This window comes from Vulpes lagopus, chromosome 10 (assembly GCF_018345385.1).
Source record: "Vulpes lagopus strain Blue_001 chromosome 10, ASM1834538v1, whole genome shotgun sequence".
In the NCBI taxonomy this organism is placed as follows: Eukaryota; Metazoa; Chordata; class Mammalia; order Carnivora; family Canidae; genus Vulpes; species Vulpes lagopus.
In genome coordinates this window covers 102,553,101-102,566,862 of record NC_054833.1, presented here as the reverse complement: position 1 = coordinate 102,566,862, position 13,762 = coordinate 102,553,101, and the positions used below count along the sequence as shown (strand labels likewise).

At 42.0% G+C, this 13,762-nt stretch overlaps 1 protein-coding gene across 1 annotated transcript in view; it reads right to left on the bottom strand.

Moving 5' to 3' along the window:
• Positions 1-959: 959 nt before the first annotated feature.
• RFWD3 (ring finger and WD repeat domain 3) overlaps positions 960-13,762 on the bottom strand; it is a 38,689-nt gene continuing 25,886 nt past the window's right edge. Inside the window, exons 8-13 of the mRNA XM_041772554.1 lie at positions 13,373-13,601; positions 10,411-10,561; positions 8,412-8,588; positions 6,374-6,588; positions 5,126-5,337; positions 960-3,367 (exon numbers count right to left, since the gene is read on the bottom strand). Of these exons, the coding sequence (XP_041628488.1) occupies positions 3,224-3,367; positions 5,126-5,337; positions 6,374-6,588; positions 8,412-8,588; positions 10,411-10,561; positions 13,373-13,601 (1,128 nt within the window). The 3' untranslated portion in view covers positions 960-3,223. The remainder of the gene's footprint in view (positions 3,368-5,125; positions 5,338-6,373; positions 6,589-8,411; positions 8,589-10,410; positions 10,562-13,372; positions 13,602-13,762) is intronic.

Here is a 13,762-nt window from a genome sequence, read left to right as displayed (position 1 = left end):
TCAGGGCGATGGTGAGGGTCCATGGCATCCATCCTCACTTCCCATTTCCACAGCAGGCTCCTCCCTCAGCCAACTCCGCACCCTGCTTTCTAATCAATAGATCAGGATGGGACTTAGGGGATAAATAGAAGCAGTTGTTACCAACACACCGAAGTTGACTCATTAAAAGACAAGGACACACAAATGTCTGTTTCCAGAATTTCACTTGGCAGCCAATCAGACATGGGAAATGAGTACTGTGGGAAAGAAAAATACGGCGTTGGGTTTTTAACACGGGGCTTCCTTCTGCCCTGGGACCCGTGTCAGTCATTTGCTGTCAAAGGACCAGGCCCCAGGACAACAGCACAGTCCTCCTGGAGTCTAGTATACTCCATTTGCTGTTCAGCTGGAAAGCATTTTCAGCCTTTCCCATCTAATCCCAGAACCATGATTTATGGCCACAGAAATTCCTGAACTAAACAGAACAAAGACACCAAGGCAAGAGGCCAGAACTGTGCTGAGCAGGAACCCAGAGTCCATGCTTGCCCAGCGCTGCAGTCACTGTCCTGTGCTGCCAAAGACTAAAAGAAATAAAAGGGTAAGTTCTCCCCTCCACTCCCTCCTCCCACATTACAGTTTTCTGGATTCAAAGAAAGTACCAAGGAAGCCAGTGGGCAAAGGGAGTCTGGGAAATGTAGTTTCCAAGATTAATCCCCTTGGATCTAAGAGCAAACAGACAAATAACCAACGTAGGCAAGTTCTTAAGCAAACACACAGTTTCCCATTAGCAACAGAAGAGAACTGCCAGTTAAATCACCTCATCAATTTAAATAAGATGTTTACTTCAGGTCCAGAGACCATCCTGTGTAATTCAGACCCAGTACTGCATGAAATGAAGGAGTCTCCCAGGCTGAGATTGTACCACTTTCCCAAGAGGCAGACATGTTCCCGCCTCTGGCAGTCAGCAAGACACCAGGAGCTCGTACACACGGCAAATGCTTTATTTTCATATTAACATGTACACAAACATTAAAACACAGAACACGAACAGAGATCCCACGGCCTTGTTTGTCAAAGCAAGTACAAGGTATTTTAAGTCTCCTTAACTCCAAACTCTCAAATGGGAAAACCACCTTAGAGACAGGGGTGAGGCAACATGTTGGGGCAGAGCCTGGCGCTGCATGAGAGCCCAGGACTAGGGTCTCCAGATGTCCTCTCTTGCAGGCTGAAGGGAGCAGGGCTAGGGTGGCTGGGGGCAAAGTCTTTTCCTTTGAAGAAATCAGTTAAAGCTACATCAATTTGTTTCTTAAGCACTCACATTTACTGGAGGAATGCAAGAATTGGCAAGACCTGAGATTCACCCAACTTCTGTGGTAACAAGTCCCTTGGTTCCTATGCTCGGGGGAGCCGATCAGCATCAGCTGAGTGTACTTTCAGCCCGAGTCTCATCCTAAACCCGCTCCAGGGTTTGTCCCAGCCAACTGCATCGTCTCTAACAATCTTCTGAAACCAGAGGAGTTCTGCTCTTTAATCCAAATCCCTCTCTGCCACTGATGCTCTAGGCCCGGGTAGTCATTCTGAATCATCAACATATTGAAAGGACTTATCTCTTCTGAGGAAAGGAAGTTCTTTCCCAGGCTCTGGAAACTGGCTTTTGGAAAGATGTATTAAAATAGGAGGACATTCTTTAAAAGGCACAACTACAACTTGGAACTCTGGGGAAATCTACTGCAATAACCCCTTGGCTGGTGAGAAATGCTGGCAATAGCTCAGGAGGTGCCAGGCCAGAACTGTTTAAAAAAAAAAAAAAAATAACATTTCCAGAACAATCATTTAAGAAAGTCACACTGTGGGCCATACTGTTTCTAAGAACAGGGCACTGACCCCCATACCTGAGGCCTGTTCTGTTGTGGACTGTGGCTTAGTAGAGTAGAGGTAGGCAAAGCGAAAGACAAGCGAAAGTGAACCCTCTACTGGAGAGAAGTGCAGCTCACAATGGTGGACAGTCCACGGTTGGAATAAGAGCTGGCGGGCTTCTCCTTGCAATCCACACCAGCCTCCAACCTCTATTATCTTCCTGAGCATAACTATTTTTCTAACACTTCTTAAAAAAGGTTAGGAAGGGAGGCATATCAGAGAAAGCTAAAGCCAAACATCCGTTTCACATGAGGAAGGCTCTACCTGGGAACTCTAAAGATGCTCAAGAATAGACCTCTTACTCTTAGTGGTTGGCTCTACTCAAGAACTCTTTCAAAAGGGAAGAGACATGCCCTTCTCCTGTTTTCAGGGGTGGTCTAAGCAGCTTCTCTTTTTGTAAGCTTCTCTTGGTTAGCCCTTTGCTCTTGATCTCTTTTACTAGGAGACTTGAGTAAGCTTTGACATATCACTCATCTTTTCCTAGTGTGAGGGAAAAGGAGTGGTTTTTCAGGGCATTTGCTTATGTAAAACCAATCACGAAGTGCCACGCCACGTAGAAAAAAATGAGGCTTCTCCACTGCTCAAACAACTGGTCCCTTTCCTTGGCTCCTACAATGTGATGAACTTAATGCACTCAGCATTAGGAAAGGGTCTGTAAGATTATCAGCTGCCTCCATCTCTGGCCTGGCCAATATCCTGGCACTGCACATCTGGAGTAGATCTGTTGCTGCCACAAAGCAGACCAGATGTGTTCTACCACACACTTCTGCAGAGATGAGACCAAGTTACTAAAAGGTTGTCAACACACAAGGTCAGAAATAGAGCAAATTCTTCACCAGGTTGTAGAGTGCCCTCTTGTGTTCAACTGAAGACTCTTCTGCATTCATGGTGCATCCAAGCAACATGAAGATGGTTAGTCCCTTCTGGGATATAAGCATTCATTCCCAAGTCATAGAGCTCAAGTGACAAGACCACTTAGGCGGGTGTCACATCCTTCAGAAAATGCTTGGTGTACACTCATATCCTAAATGAGGTCCAGCAGAACATCTGATCAGAAATAGAGCTTCCCAACAGATTCACGAAGGATTTTAACCCAAGACATGAATAATGTAGATGGGAGTACCCGTCACTTTTTCGATGGACACTGCAATTATACAATCTGTAGTGTTTCAGTGACCTGGAGTCTTAGAGTTACATCAAGCCAAAGGAATCACGATCCCAGAAGTTCTAGACCACAGGTAATAAGCAGAAATCTTGGTCAGGGCTTCTAGCTGCTACCAAACATCTGATTTAAACTGGCAGCATGCCTGCTAAGTTCCAGACACGGTCACTCCCACCTATAGATGTGGACCACCTTCTCTGTTAAGGTAGCCAAGTAGCTACTATGGTTCACCTCAAATGGGCAGATGTCCAAGACAGGCTGGCCAGCCTGCAGTTCCTGCAGCAACGAGCCACTGCCAGCATCCCACAGCTAAAAAAGACAGAGATAAGGGTCAGGAGTCATTCAATTCAGCCTGGGGGACTCGCTTGCTTTATCATCAAACAACTTTGTGGGTTTTTTAAAGGTTTTTATTTAAATTCTAGTTAGTTAACATACAGTGTAATATTAGTGTCTGGTGTACGATACAATGATTCAACAGTTCCATACATCACTGGTGCTCATCCCAAGTGCCCCCCTTAATCCCATCAGACAACTTTCAAAGAGCTGCAGAGAGCACTGCCTGGGGAGTAAACCAGACGGTCCCTAACCTTCACAAAGCCAGGATATGCAGCATAGTTTAGGTGTGGCCTTTGCCACTGTAATTAGCAAAGGGTCTACCCATGAGAGGATCTAGGAACCAAGCCTAGCATTCAGCCCTTCCATCAAGATGCCTGCAACTCTTCTAGGGACAGAAGAGTCAGTAAGACAAAAAGTCCCTGCCTCTGCCCTCACAAAATCTTCTATCTAGTGCTTATCCTTTTCAAAAACTTCTTACGAAAAAAATTTTAATAATAAAAAGTAGGGTAGTTCAATGAACTACCAATCACCCAGATTATTAAGCCTTTTACCACATCAGCTTTACTAAGTCTCTCTCTCTCTCTCTCTCTCTATATATATATATATATTTTTTTTTTTTGCTTACTTCATGTCATTTTACCCTTATTCTATAGTAGTGTTATCCAATATGGTGACCACGAGCCACATAAAGCCATTTAAATTAAAATTTAAAAATTAAGTTCTTCATTCACACTAATCACATTTCAAGTGTTTATGTGGCTAGTGTAACTTTATCAGTCAGCAGTGCTCCAAAGCTTCATTAGATTTAGGTTCAAGGGCATCTTATAGAAGGCGCCATGAGCTTCTTACTGTCTTATATTAAGAGGCAAATTATTTGTTAACCCACTTACAGTGAGGTTAATGTTGATCAATGTGTTCAGGTCACGACAGACTGACTCTTCCACTGTATAATTCCCCATCAATCATTCATCTGTTGGTTTCACCCTGAACTGATGAAACTGGTACCTGAATCAACTAATTAATTAATTAATTAAAAAGATTTGATTTATTTGAGAAAGTGAGAGCACAAGCAGGGGGAGCCAAAGAGGGAGAGAGAAGAAGGCTTCCTGATGAGCAGGAAGTTGGACTCAGGGCTTGATCCCAGAACCCCGGGATTATGACCCAGGCCGAAGGCAGATGCTTAACCAATTGAGCCATCCAGGCCTCCCTGAATCAATTATTTTATAGGTGTTTCAGTAGTTCCTTATTATTATTTTTCTTTAAAGATTCATAAGATGGGGGATGCCTGGGTGGCTCAGTGGTTTAGCGTCTACCTTCGGCTTAGGTCATGATCCCGGGGTCTCAGGATCGAGTCCTTCATCAGATTCCCCGCAGGGAGACTTCTTCTCCCTCTGCCTATGTCTCTGCCTCTCTCTCAATCTGTGCCTCTCATGAATAAGTAAATAAAATCTTAAAAAAAAAAAAAAAGATTCATAAGGCAGCCCATAGAACACTATAGCTCACGTAAAAAAGAATGAGGTGGATCGATAGATACTAAAATGAAAAGATATCTATGCTAAAACGTTAAATGGGAGAAGAGCAAATTACAGAGCAGTATGTAAAGTGTGACTTGGATAAAAATAAGCAATCCTACAGACACACATACATACACACACACACAGAAATGTGCAATTATGGAGAACTTTGGCTTTCTGCTCTGTACATTTCTACATAAAAAGATAATAGGCTCACCAAGGCAGAATTTGATGCTTCGTCCCCAGTACACACCAGGATGCTGCCATCATTCTCTGGGTTTTGGAAAATGGCACTTTTGGTCAGTAGTTTGCAAGTGGGTCCCCCAAGGAACGTTTGTACAGGATGGCAGATACAGACTGGCTCTCCAGCATCATCCAGCTTGTAGGACATCTCCATCAGCACACTTCGTAAAGTGTTGTGATTTTTATCTACGAGACAGAGAAATCAATGTTGCTCCATGGGGATGATCCAAAGAAATTCATGAAGTACCTGAACCTCAGATGCTTACAGACTATCTGAGTGGAAAAGCCACTATTTATTAAACCAACAAGAAGAGCTACAAAGCAACCATAATAACAAGAACAAAATAATACAGCACAAATGAAATTCAGAACCCCTGGCTAAGATAAAGCAAGTTATTTCCAATAGATTTTTGCCTATGGGGGAAATAGTTCTGAGCCTAAGCTATCCTTTTTTTTTTTTTTTTAAAGATTTTATTTATTTATTCATGATAGAGAGAGAGAGAGAGAGAGAGAAAGAGAGACAGGCAGAGGGAGAAGCAGGCTCCATGCAGGGAGCCCGACTTGGGACTCGATCCCGGGACTCCAGGATCACGCCCTGGGCTGAAGGCGGCACTAGCAGCGCTAAATCGCTGAGCCACCTGGGCTGTCCCTAAGCTATCCTTTTTAGTGAAATCACTATATCCTGCCAAACCCCTGGCTCAGGTTTTTATCTTCCTTAAGGGCAACAGAAGACAATATTGCATTGAGGGTGACTCACTGGCTTGAATTCCATGACTGTTCTAAATCACAGGGGCTTCTAAAGTGGCCAGCTCACTCCACAGAGTACCTGGTGGATTCCTCACGCAAGTGAGGAGCAGAGGAAGGAAGGCTCTGGGGAGGAAGGTGGGGCCACCATCTTTTTTTTTTTTTAAATTTTATTTATTTATTTATGAGAGACACAGAGGCAGAGGGAGAAGCAGGCCCCATGCAGGGAGCCCGACGTGGGACTCGATCCCAGACCCCAGGGATCATGACCTGAGCCGAAGGCAGACGCTCAACCGTTGAGCTACCCAGTTATCCTGTAGGTGGGACCACCATCCTGAATGCAGTAGCAAGAGCTGTTAGTCTGTGAGGGGTTTCTTGGTGCTACCTGAAGGGCAGGGCAAACTCTCCCTCTCTCCCTTGAACCAATGTGCTCCCAGACAAACCACAGAAAGTCCGACCAGGACATCCTAACACTCACCGGGCCTGTAGGTCACAAGACAGTGCCGTGTGCTGCTCTCTGTCTGAAAGTCTACATAGCCCCCTGGCTCCATGGGCAGCGTATGAGGCCAATGAGAAAAGCCCATTTTTAGCTCCCAGAAGGAAGCGTTCTCCAAAGTTCCAGCCAACACCCCACCATATGGAAATGCAGATGAGGCAGCTCTGGGTATGTAGGACAGGGACACCAGCGGGCATCTGGAGGGAAAGAAAGAAAACTGTTTCACATTCCAGTACTTGTACAATTCCAGACTCCAGACCCCAGTGTCAGGAGCCCCCGAGCAGTCCTACCTCTACAGAAGAGGTTAAATAAAGACCTTCTGTGGGTCACTATCCTTTGACATTGGATCAAAACTACCAACCTACTCTAACAGTACAAGATCACAAATCCAAGAAGCTTGACTGGTGTGAAGCTTCTAGTAAAGGGGTTGGCCACAGACACAAGTAAAGTCAGAAAGGAAACGCAGGAAAAAAAAAAAAAAAGGAAACGCAGCTCACACATCTAATAAAGAGCTGTAGCTGACAGATCCTTCAATTAAAATATAGCCTGAGGCAATTGCATTTTTCTTTTTAAGTAATCTGCACACCCAACATGGAGCTCCAACTCAAGACCTCGGAGATCAAGTCATGTGCTCTTCCAACTGAGCCAGCCAGGTGTCCCTGAAGCAACCACATTTTAATTCAGAAACAAGATTGTTTCTTTAGACATATTCTAAATCTCTTTCTGCAAGCATATGACCAGAACTGTATGCCAAGAATTCTCTCAGAAGTTATTAGCCTGCCACTATATTCCTATGAACTTTGCTTCTGCTGAATGCCAAAGGGGTCACTTGGTCTGCTTTCTTTCATTGCCCTGTCACAATGAAGCAAACTAAAGCAGAAATGAACATTACATACAAATACCCTTTCCTTGCTATTTGCTCCATGTTCTTGCCTACTCCGTCTGGATCCCTCTACATCAATGGCAGTTAGCATGTTTGTTAGGAGTTGACATCTGTAAAAGTTTACATCAGTTCTCTTCAGGCCCGCATAACTGAAGCATGAGTCTACCCCACCCAAATGAAAAGACTCCAAAGTGCTGAGCCTAGGTTTAGTAACCAATTACTATATCGTTACTATAGTGGTATCTTTCTTTCTTTCTTTTTTTTTATTTTTTATTTATGATAGTCACACAGAGAGAGAGAGAGGCAGAGACACAGGCAGAGGGAGAAGCAGGCTCCATGCACCAGGAGCCTGATGTGGGATTCGATCCCGGGTCTCCAAGATCGCGCCCTGGGCCAAAGGCAGGCGCCAAACCGCTGCGCCACCCAGGGATCCCAGTGGTATCTTTCTGTTTAGATCCCCTCCCCCCTTTTAAAATATATTCACATTGGAAATAGAAATTCTCTTTTAAGATACTTCTCATTTTGGCCTAAGTCAGACTCCACCACTTCTCCTTTTGAGAAATTTATGCCTTTAGGAGAGTATTACACCCAAATGGTACTCAACACATTCTGAAGAGTCATAGTGGTGCAGGTGGCCACCCATCCTCAGAATTTGGGCTGACTCTCAAAATCTCCCAATTCTGTAACTGGATTATAAATGATAAATCATAGTAACATGGTATCTTTAGACCAAGTTTGTTTAGCTGGAGGTTAGGGAAGTTTTAAATAATTTTTTTATAGGCCTTTTACTGATGTCTTCCTCTGCAATAGCTGTAACAAGCCAAGATACGTGACAAAGGTCACACAGCTCCTATGCAGTAGAACCGGGTTTTGAACACAGATCTGACTTCATTTTGCCATGTTGGGTGATGAGTGACTGTATGAACCTGGCTATACTTGGTACTAGGACTTTCTACCATGTAGAAATATCATGAACACATACAAAGGATCTTAGGGAGTCCAAAATGAGAAGACATCACTGTACTCAGAGAACTGCCCTCTGTGAGAAATTCTGACCAAATGTAAACATTCTCAAAAGAGAGGATTCATATCCAACAGAAAGCTGCTATCTACCGGGAAAAGTAAGTAGCTCCCTACCTGGCTTTCTGGGGTGCTAACTCCTGGATATGAGAGCTCGTGTTTCGAAGGTCATAGAGCAGAATCGAACCATTGACCAGTCCGGCATAGATGTGATTACTTTCATCAAGACACCAGCAGCAGCTCCAGACAGGACGTCCTGCATTATATGTCTGGACCACTGTATTTGTCTCCAGGCTGTGGAGATATAAGACTTTTACAATTACGCATTAAGAAAATCAAATATATAACAAAGATATAAAGATTATCATTTCACTGATAATCTTTTTAAAAAAACAGATGATATTTATTTGAGAGTGAGAGAGCAAGCACAAAGGGGGTGGGAAGTGGAGGTCAGAGGGAGAGGGAGAGGCAGACTTCCTGCTGAGCAGCAAGCTGAATGTGAGGCTCAATCCCAGAACCCTCGGATCATGACCTGAGCAAAAGGTAGACACTCAACTGACTGAGCCACCCTGATGCCCCCAATGATAATCTTAAGAATAAAAAAAAAAAAAAAAAAAAAAAAAAAAAGATAATCTTAAGAACATACCTACACAGCCAAACTATTTTGGGATTTCCAATTTTCTCTAGGGATTGCCTAGTAACCCCTTTTAACTACAAATTATTTGTTTTGGGGGATGTAAGTTTTCCTCTTGAAATGTAAGGAAAATAATATAAGTTAAAAAGGTATTTAAAAAAAAAAAAAAAGGTATTTAAACAGCACATTCCCCACTCTACCTCAATTCTCCATAATTATCTATAATACAGGTATTCAATGCTAAAAAATTAGAATATACCTACAAGAAAAACAAAACTAACTACCCATAACTACCCAGAGGTAGTCATTAATATCACTTTAGTCTTTAACCTGCACTTTTTTCACCTATTTTTTAACACCACTAGGAAAAAACACAACACATACATAAATATAAAACAATGTTATATTGAGTTTTGGGGCTAACTAAGCTGAAGCATTTTTTTAAAAAAGATTTTATTTATTTATTCATGAGACACCCACACACAGAGAGGCAGAGACATAGGCAGAGAGAGAGAAGCAGGCTCCATGCAGGGAGCCCGATGTGGAACTCGATCCCGATCCCGGAACTCCAGGATCACGCCCTGGGCTGAAGGCAGGAGCTCAACCGCTGAGACACCAAGGCGTCCCAAGCTGAAGCATTCTTAAAAAAAGTCAGAAGGCTTATCAGGCCTGATAGTGATATCATGATGTGCCTCAGATTTAACTGCAGAACAGGAAGCCAACCATCAGATGTCTGATCAGAACTACTTTCTAAAAGATGAAGGCACTCAGCACATTCAGATCTGGCTCACAGCAGTCGCAGGGCACATGAAGGATAAAATACAGTAACTGAGGGTTACTGATGAGAGAGAAATCACAACACCTCAAGACAGTAAGCTCCTGGAGAGTATTTTTGTTTAGCAGGAGGATCCCAGTAACAGACCAGGAATAAGCAGTTCCAAGCTGGTAGGTAACCTCGTGGTGCCCAGTACCAAGGCTCCCTCCATATTGTCATTCAACCATCTCTAGGGTGTTTCTCTCATCTGCCTGGCTTAAGATGTATGTTGTGATACAGATCATTTTTAAAGAAACAGGGCATTGCATATACTGTTTTGCAGCCTATTGTATCTACTTTGAAAAGCAATACATTTTAAATTCAATGACCCTGGGCAACCTGGGTGGCCTAGCGGTTTAGTGCCGCCTTCAGCCCAGGGTCTGATCCTGGAGACCCGGGATCAAGTCCCACATCGGGCTCCCTGCATGGGGCCTGCTTCTCCCTCTGCCTGTGTCTCTCATGAATAAAAAAATAAAATCTTAAAAAAAAAAAAAAAAAAAAAAAAATCAATGACCCTGGATCTCAGAAGACAATGCCTCAGACCAAAAAAAAAAAAAGAAAGAAAGAAAGAAAGAAAAATGAGTTAAGGCCATCCTAACACAGATACGAATTTCTATGCAGTTCAACACTAAAAGCCCAGGTCCCATCTTCCTCCCTGAGGCACTCACCTGGTTAGCTTCACAGTGCTGTCTAGGGAAGCCGAGAGTAGTAAGCCTTTGGACCGACTACTGAAAGCCAGTCCTCGGATCTGTTTGCCATGCATGGGAATGTACTGACTGCTTTTCATGTTGGCAGTACTCAACATCTTAACGCCAAAGCCTGCCAACGACGATAGAGCATGAAATCACTGAAAGTCAATTTAAGGCAAAGCAAACTACCTTTTCAAGTAGCTCTCTGTTCAGCTTTCCTGGCATCTAAATTCCTGGAAAACAGCTGGTTAAACGAAGAAAATAAAAATTCCCCAAGGTCATAATTATTTTAAGAAGTATATTCCACTCCAGATATCTGACAACAGGTGAATGGGTAAACCACTATACGTACATGTATATAACATACAATGGAATAACTACCCAGCAATACAAGGAAATGAACTATTGATATACATAATAATATGGACAAATCTCCAAAACTTTATACTGAAAGAAGCCAGACAAAAAATGATTATGATTATGTATGATTATGTTTATGTAAAATTCTAAAAAATGCAAATTAATGTATAGTGACAGAAAATAGATCAGTGGCTGCCTAGGGATGAGAAGAGGGGGTAAGGGCAGATGGGGGAGATGGATTATAAAGGGCATGAGGTATGTTATCTTGATTGTGGAGATGGTTTCAGAGGTATATACATATATCAAAATTCATTCAACTATATACTTTCAATATGTGCAAATTATTGCATGTCAGTCATATTTCAATAAAGCTATTAATATAGAGATCCACAGACAGTGAAGATACAGAGAGAGTGAAAATAAGGAATAGAGATATGTGATTTCTATGTCAGGTGGTCAAGAAATGGCATTTATCTGAATGGAATAAAAACAGATGACACTTCAAGTATTCTAATCAATTTGCAGCATTCCAAAGGGGAAAAAAATTCCCCCCCAAACTTGTCCTTTTTAATTTATTTGTTACTCTCTTCTCTTCCTAGGCTCTGATAATGTATTTATTTTTACTAAGTATCTATTATTATCCAAGTTATCCACAAACAGAATTTGTCAAATCCTAGATTCAGGAGAGCCTCGAGTCACATTTCAGCCTCTCTGGGGAACAAAGTGAGAAAAATTTATTGTGTTTTCTCTTGAAACAGAATTAATTAGGAGAGCTAGAGAGACAAACAGGGAAACTATAGGCCTTCAATCAACAAGGAACACGAATACTGACCTAGTTAATTATCAAAGGAAACAAAGATAAATTAGTACCAAAAGGCTTTCAAGAGCTAGCTATGCTGTGTGGAATAGATGTATTATGGAAAAAGGAACAGATCATACTCAATTGGGAGAACAATTAAAAAAGTAAGTATTTTCCCAGTTTATACGGAAGGCTTTATTTGATAAATCTTTTATTAAAGATGTGGATGGGAAGAGAAACATTATAAACAATTCTTTTATGTTCCCCTTAACCAGAGCTTCTCTCAACTCCCAGCCATCAGTAAACAGAAAAATACACAATAGTCTAGGAATCTTCTTTTAATCCTGTATATACCTAAGTTTAGGGGGACACAGATTGATTGATTGATTATTTATTTATCTATCTATCTATCTATCTATTTATTTATTTATTTATTATAGACATAGAGAGAGAGGCAGAGACACACAGGAGGAGTGAGAAGCAGGCTCCATGTCAGGAGCCCGACGCAGGACCCGATCCTGGGACTCCAGGATCGCACCCTGGGCCAAAGGCAGGCACTAAACCACTGAGCCACCCAGGGATCCCCCGGGACACAGTTTTGAAGCATTTGAATGGAACTTGTAAGTGGGTAAAAAGGAAATCAGGCTGAAGCCAAAGGACCTGGCAGCTGGGAGAAATCATACGCTAAAGATCATGGAAAGAAACATCTACAACAATTAGAATGATTTAACTGGGTATATGAGATTTGGTTTTCAACATTAAGACAATCTAAAGTTAAGCTTTTTAAAAAGCACAAACATGAAAAAATTTAGTATTTACTGTATTATTATCAATTCTTAATCAATGTATTGCCAAATTCTTTTATTTAGAATTTGTCAATTTGAATACTACTGAAAATAAGTATTAAATCTTGTTTCAACTTGAATTAGCCCTTGGGATAGTAATTTTTACTTTTCTGAAGATTTATTTATTTTAGAGAGACAGAAGTGATCAAGAGGGAGAGAGTCCCAAGCAGACTCCCCACTGAACGTAGAGCCCAATGTGGGGCTCAATCCCAGGACCCTGAGACTGCAACCTGAGCCAAAATCAAGAATTGGATGCTGTGCCAACTAAGCCACCCACGCACCTCTGGATAGTGGTTTTTTTTTTTTTTTTGGATAGTGTTTTTAAAAATATTTCCAGTCTAGGAAATATCCATGCTCAATCAGTAGAGCATGTGACTCTTGATCTCGGGGTTCTAAGTATGAGCTTCATGTTGGGTGCAGACATTACTTTAAAAAAAATCTTAAAAATTTCTAGTCTAAAATCAATCTTTGACTTTATTTATTTTTTATTAAAAAAAAAATTTTTTTTTTCTAAGTAAACCCTGTAACTCAACATGGGACTCAAATTCAAGTCTCATACTCTACCAACTAAGCCAGTCAAGTGCCCCCATGAATCTGTGACTTTAACAGGACATATAGGGATGTTCTTCTCCTCGGATGATATCAGTAACCCATGCTTCCAAGTACCTCATCTTCTCTTACTTTATCACAGTTATTAATTAGCATTTCTGAGCTCTTAGTGAATATATTTACAGAATGAAGCCAAGGGACACTAAAGATATCTTTGTAACACCTTAAGAGTGCTACATCTGCATTAACAGACTAGGAAAGCTGATTTGGTGGGCCATGGCCAGTGTTCACCCACTAGTGAGTCCTGGATTCTACAAAAAAAGGAGATCAGTGAAGTCTCAATTAAGGAGATCAATGAACATGAAAGCTGAGGTTCTGGATTGTTCACCTGGCAGGAAGGAGGCCTCAGGGGAAGGCTGTGACATCACCAGGCAGCTGAGAGTGTCACAGTATGTCATGATTCGGCAGTTTCCTGTCTGAGACACTGTGAAGGTCTTCTGGAAATGGTACTTGTGCTGGCTCTGGCTGGAGGGCAGGCAGTTTGGGAAACATGCTTGGGAGCTCCTGGGGTGCTGTGAAATCTGCTCTCGATGCTGCACGATAAGTTTCTGCAAGTCCTAAAACGAAAAAGATTTTGTAAATGTGAAGGCTTTCCATTTCCTATTCCCCTCATGCACAATTCCTTCATTTAACATGGAGACATTTCTTATCTATTACATGGAAATGCTGACACGAATCCCAGAGCACTGCTGCAGTTTTCACAGTATTTCAACAAGCA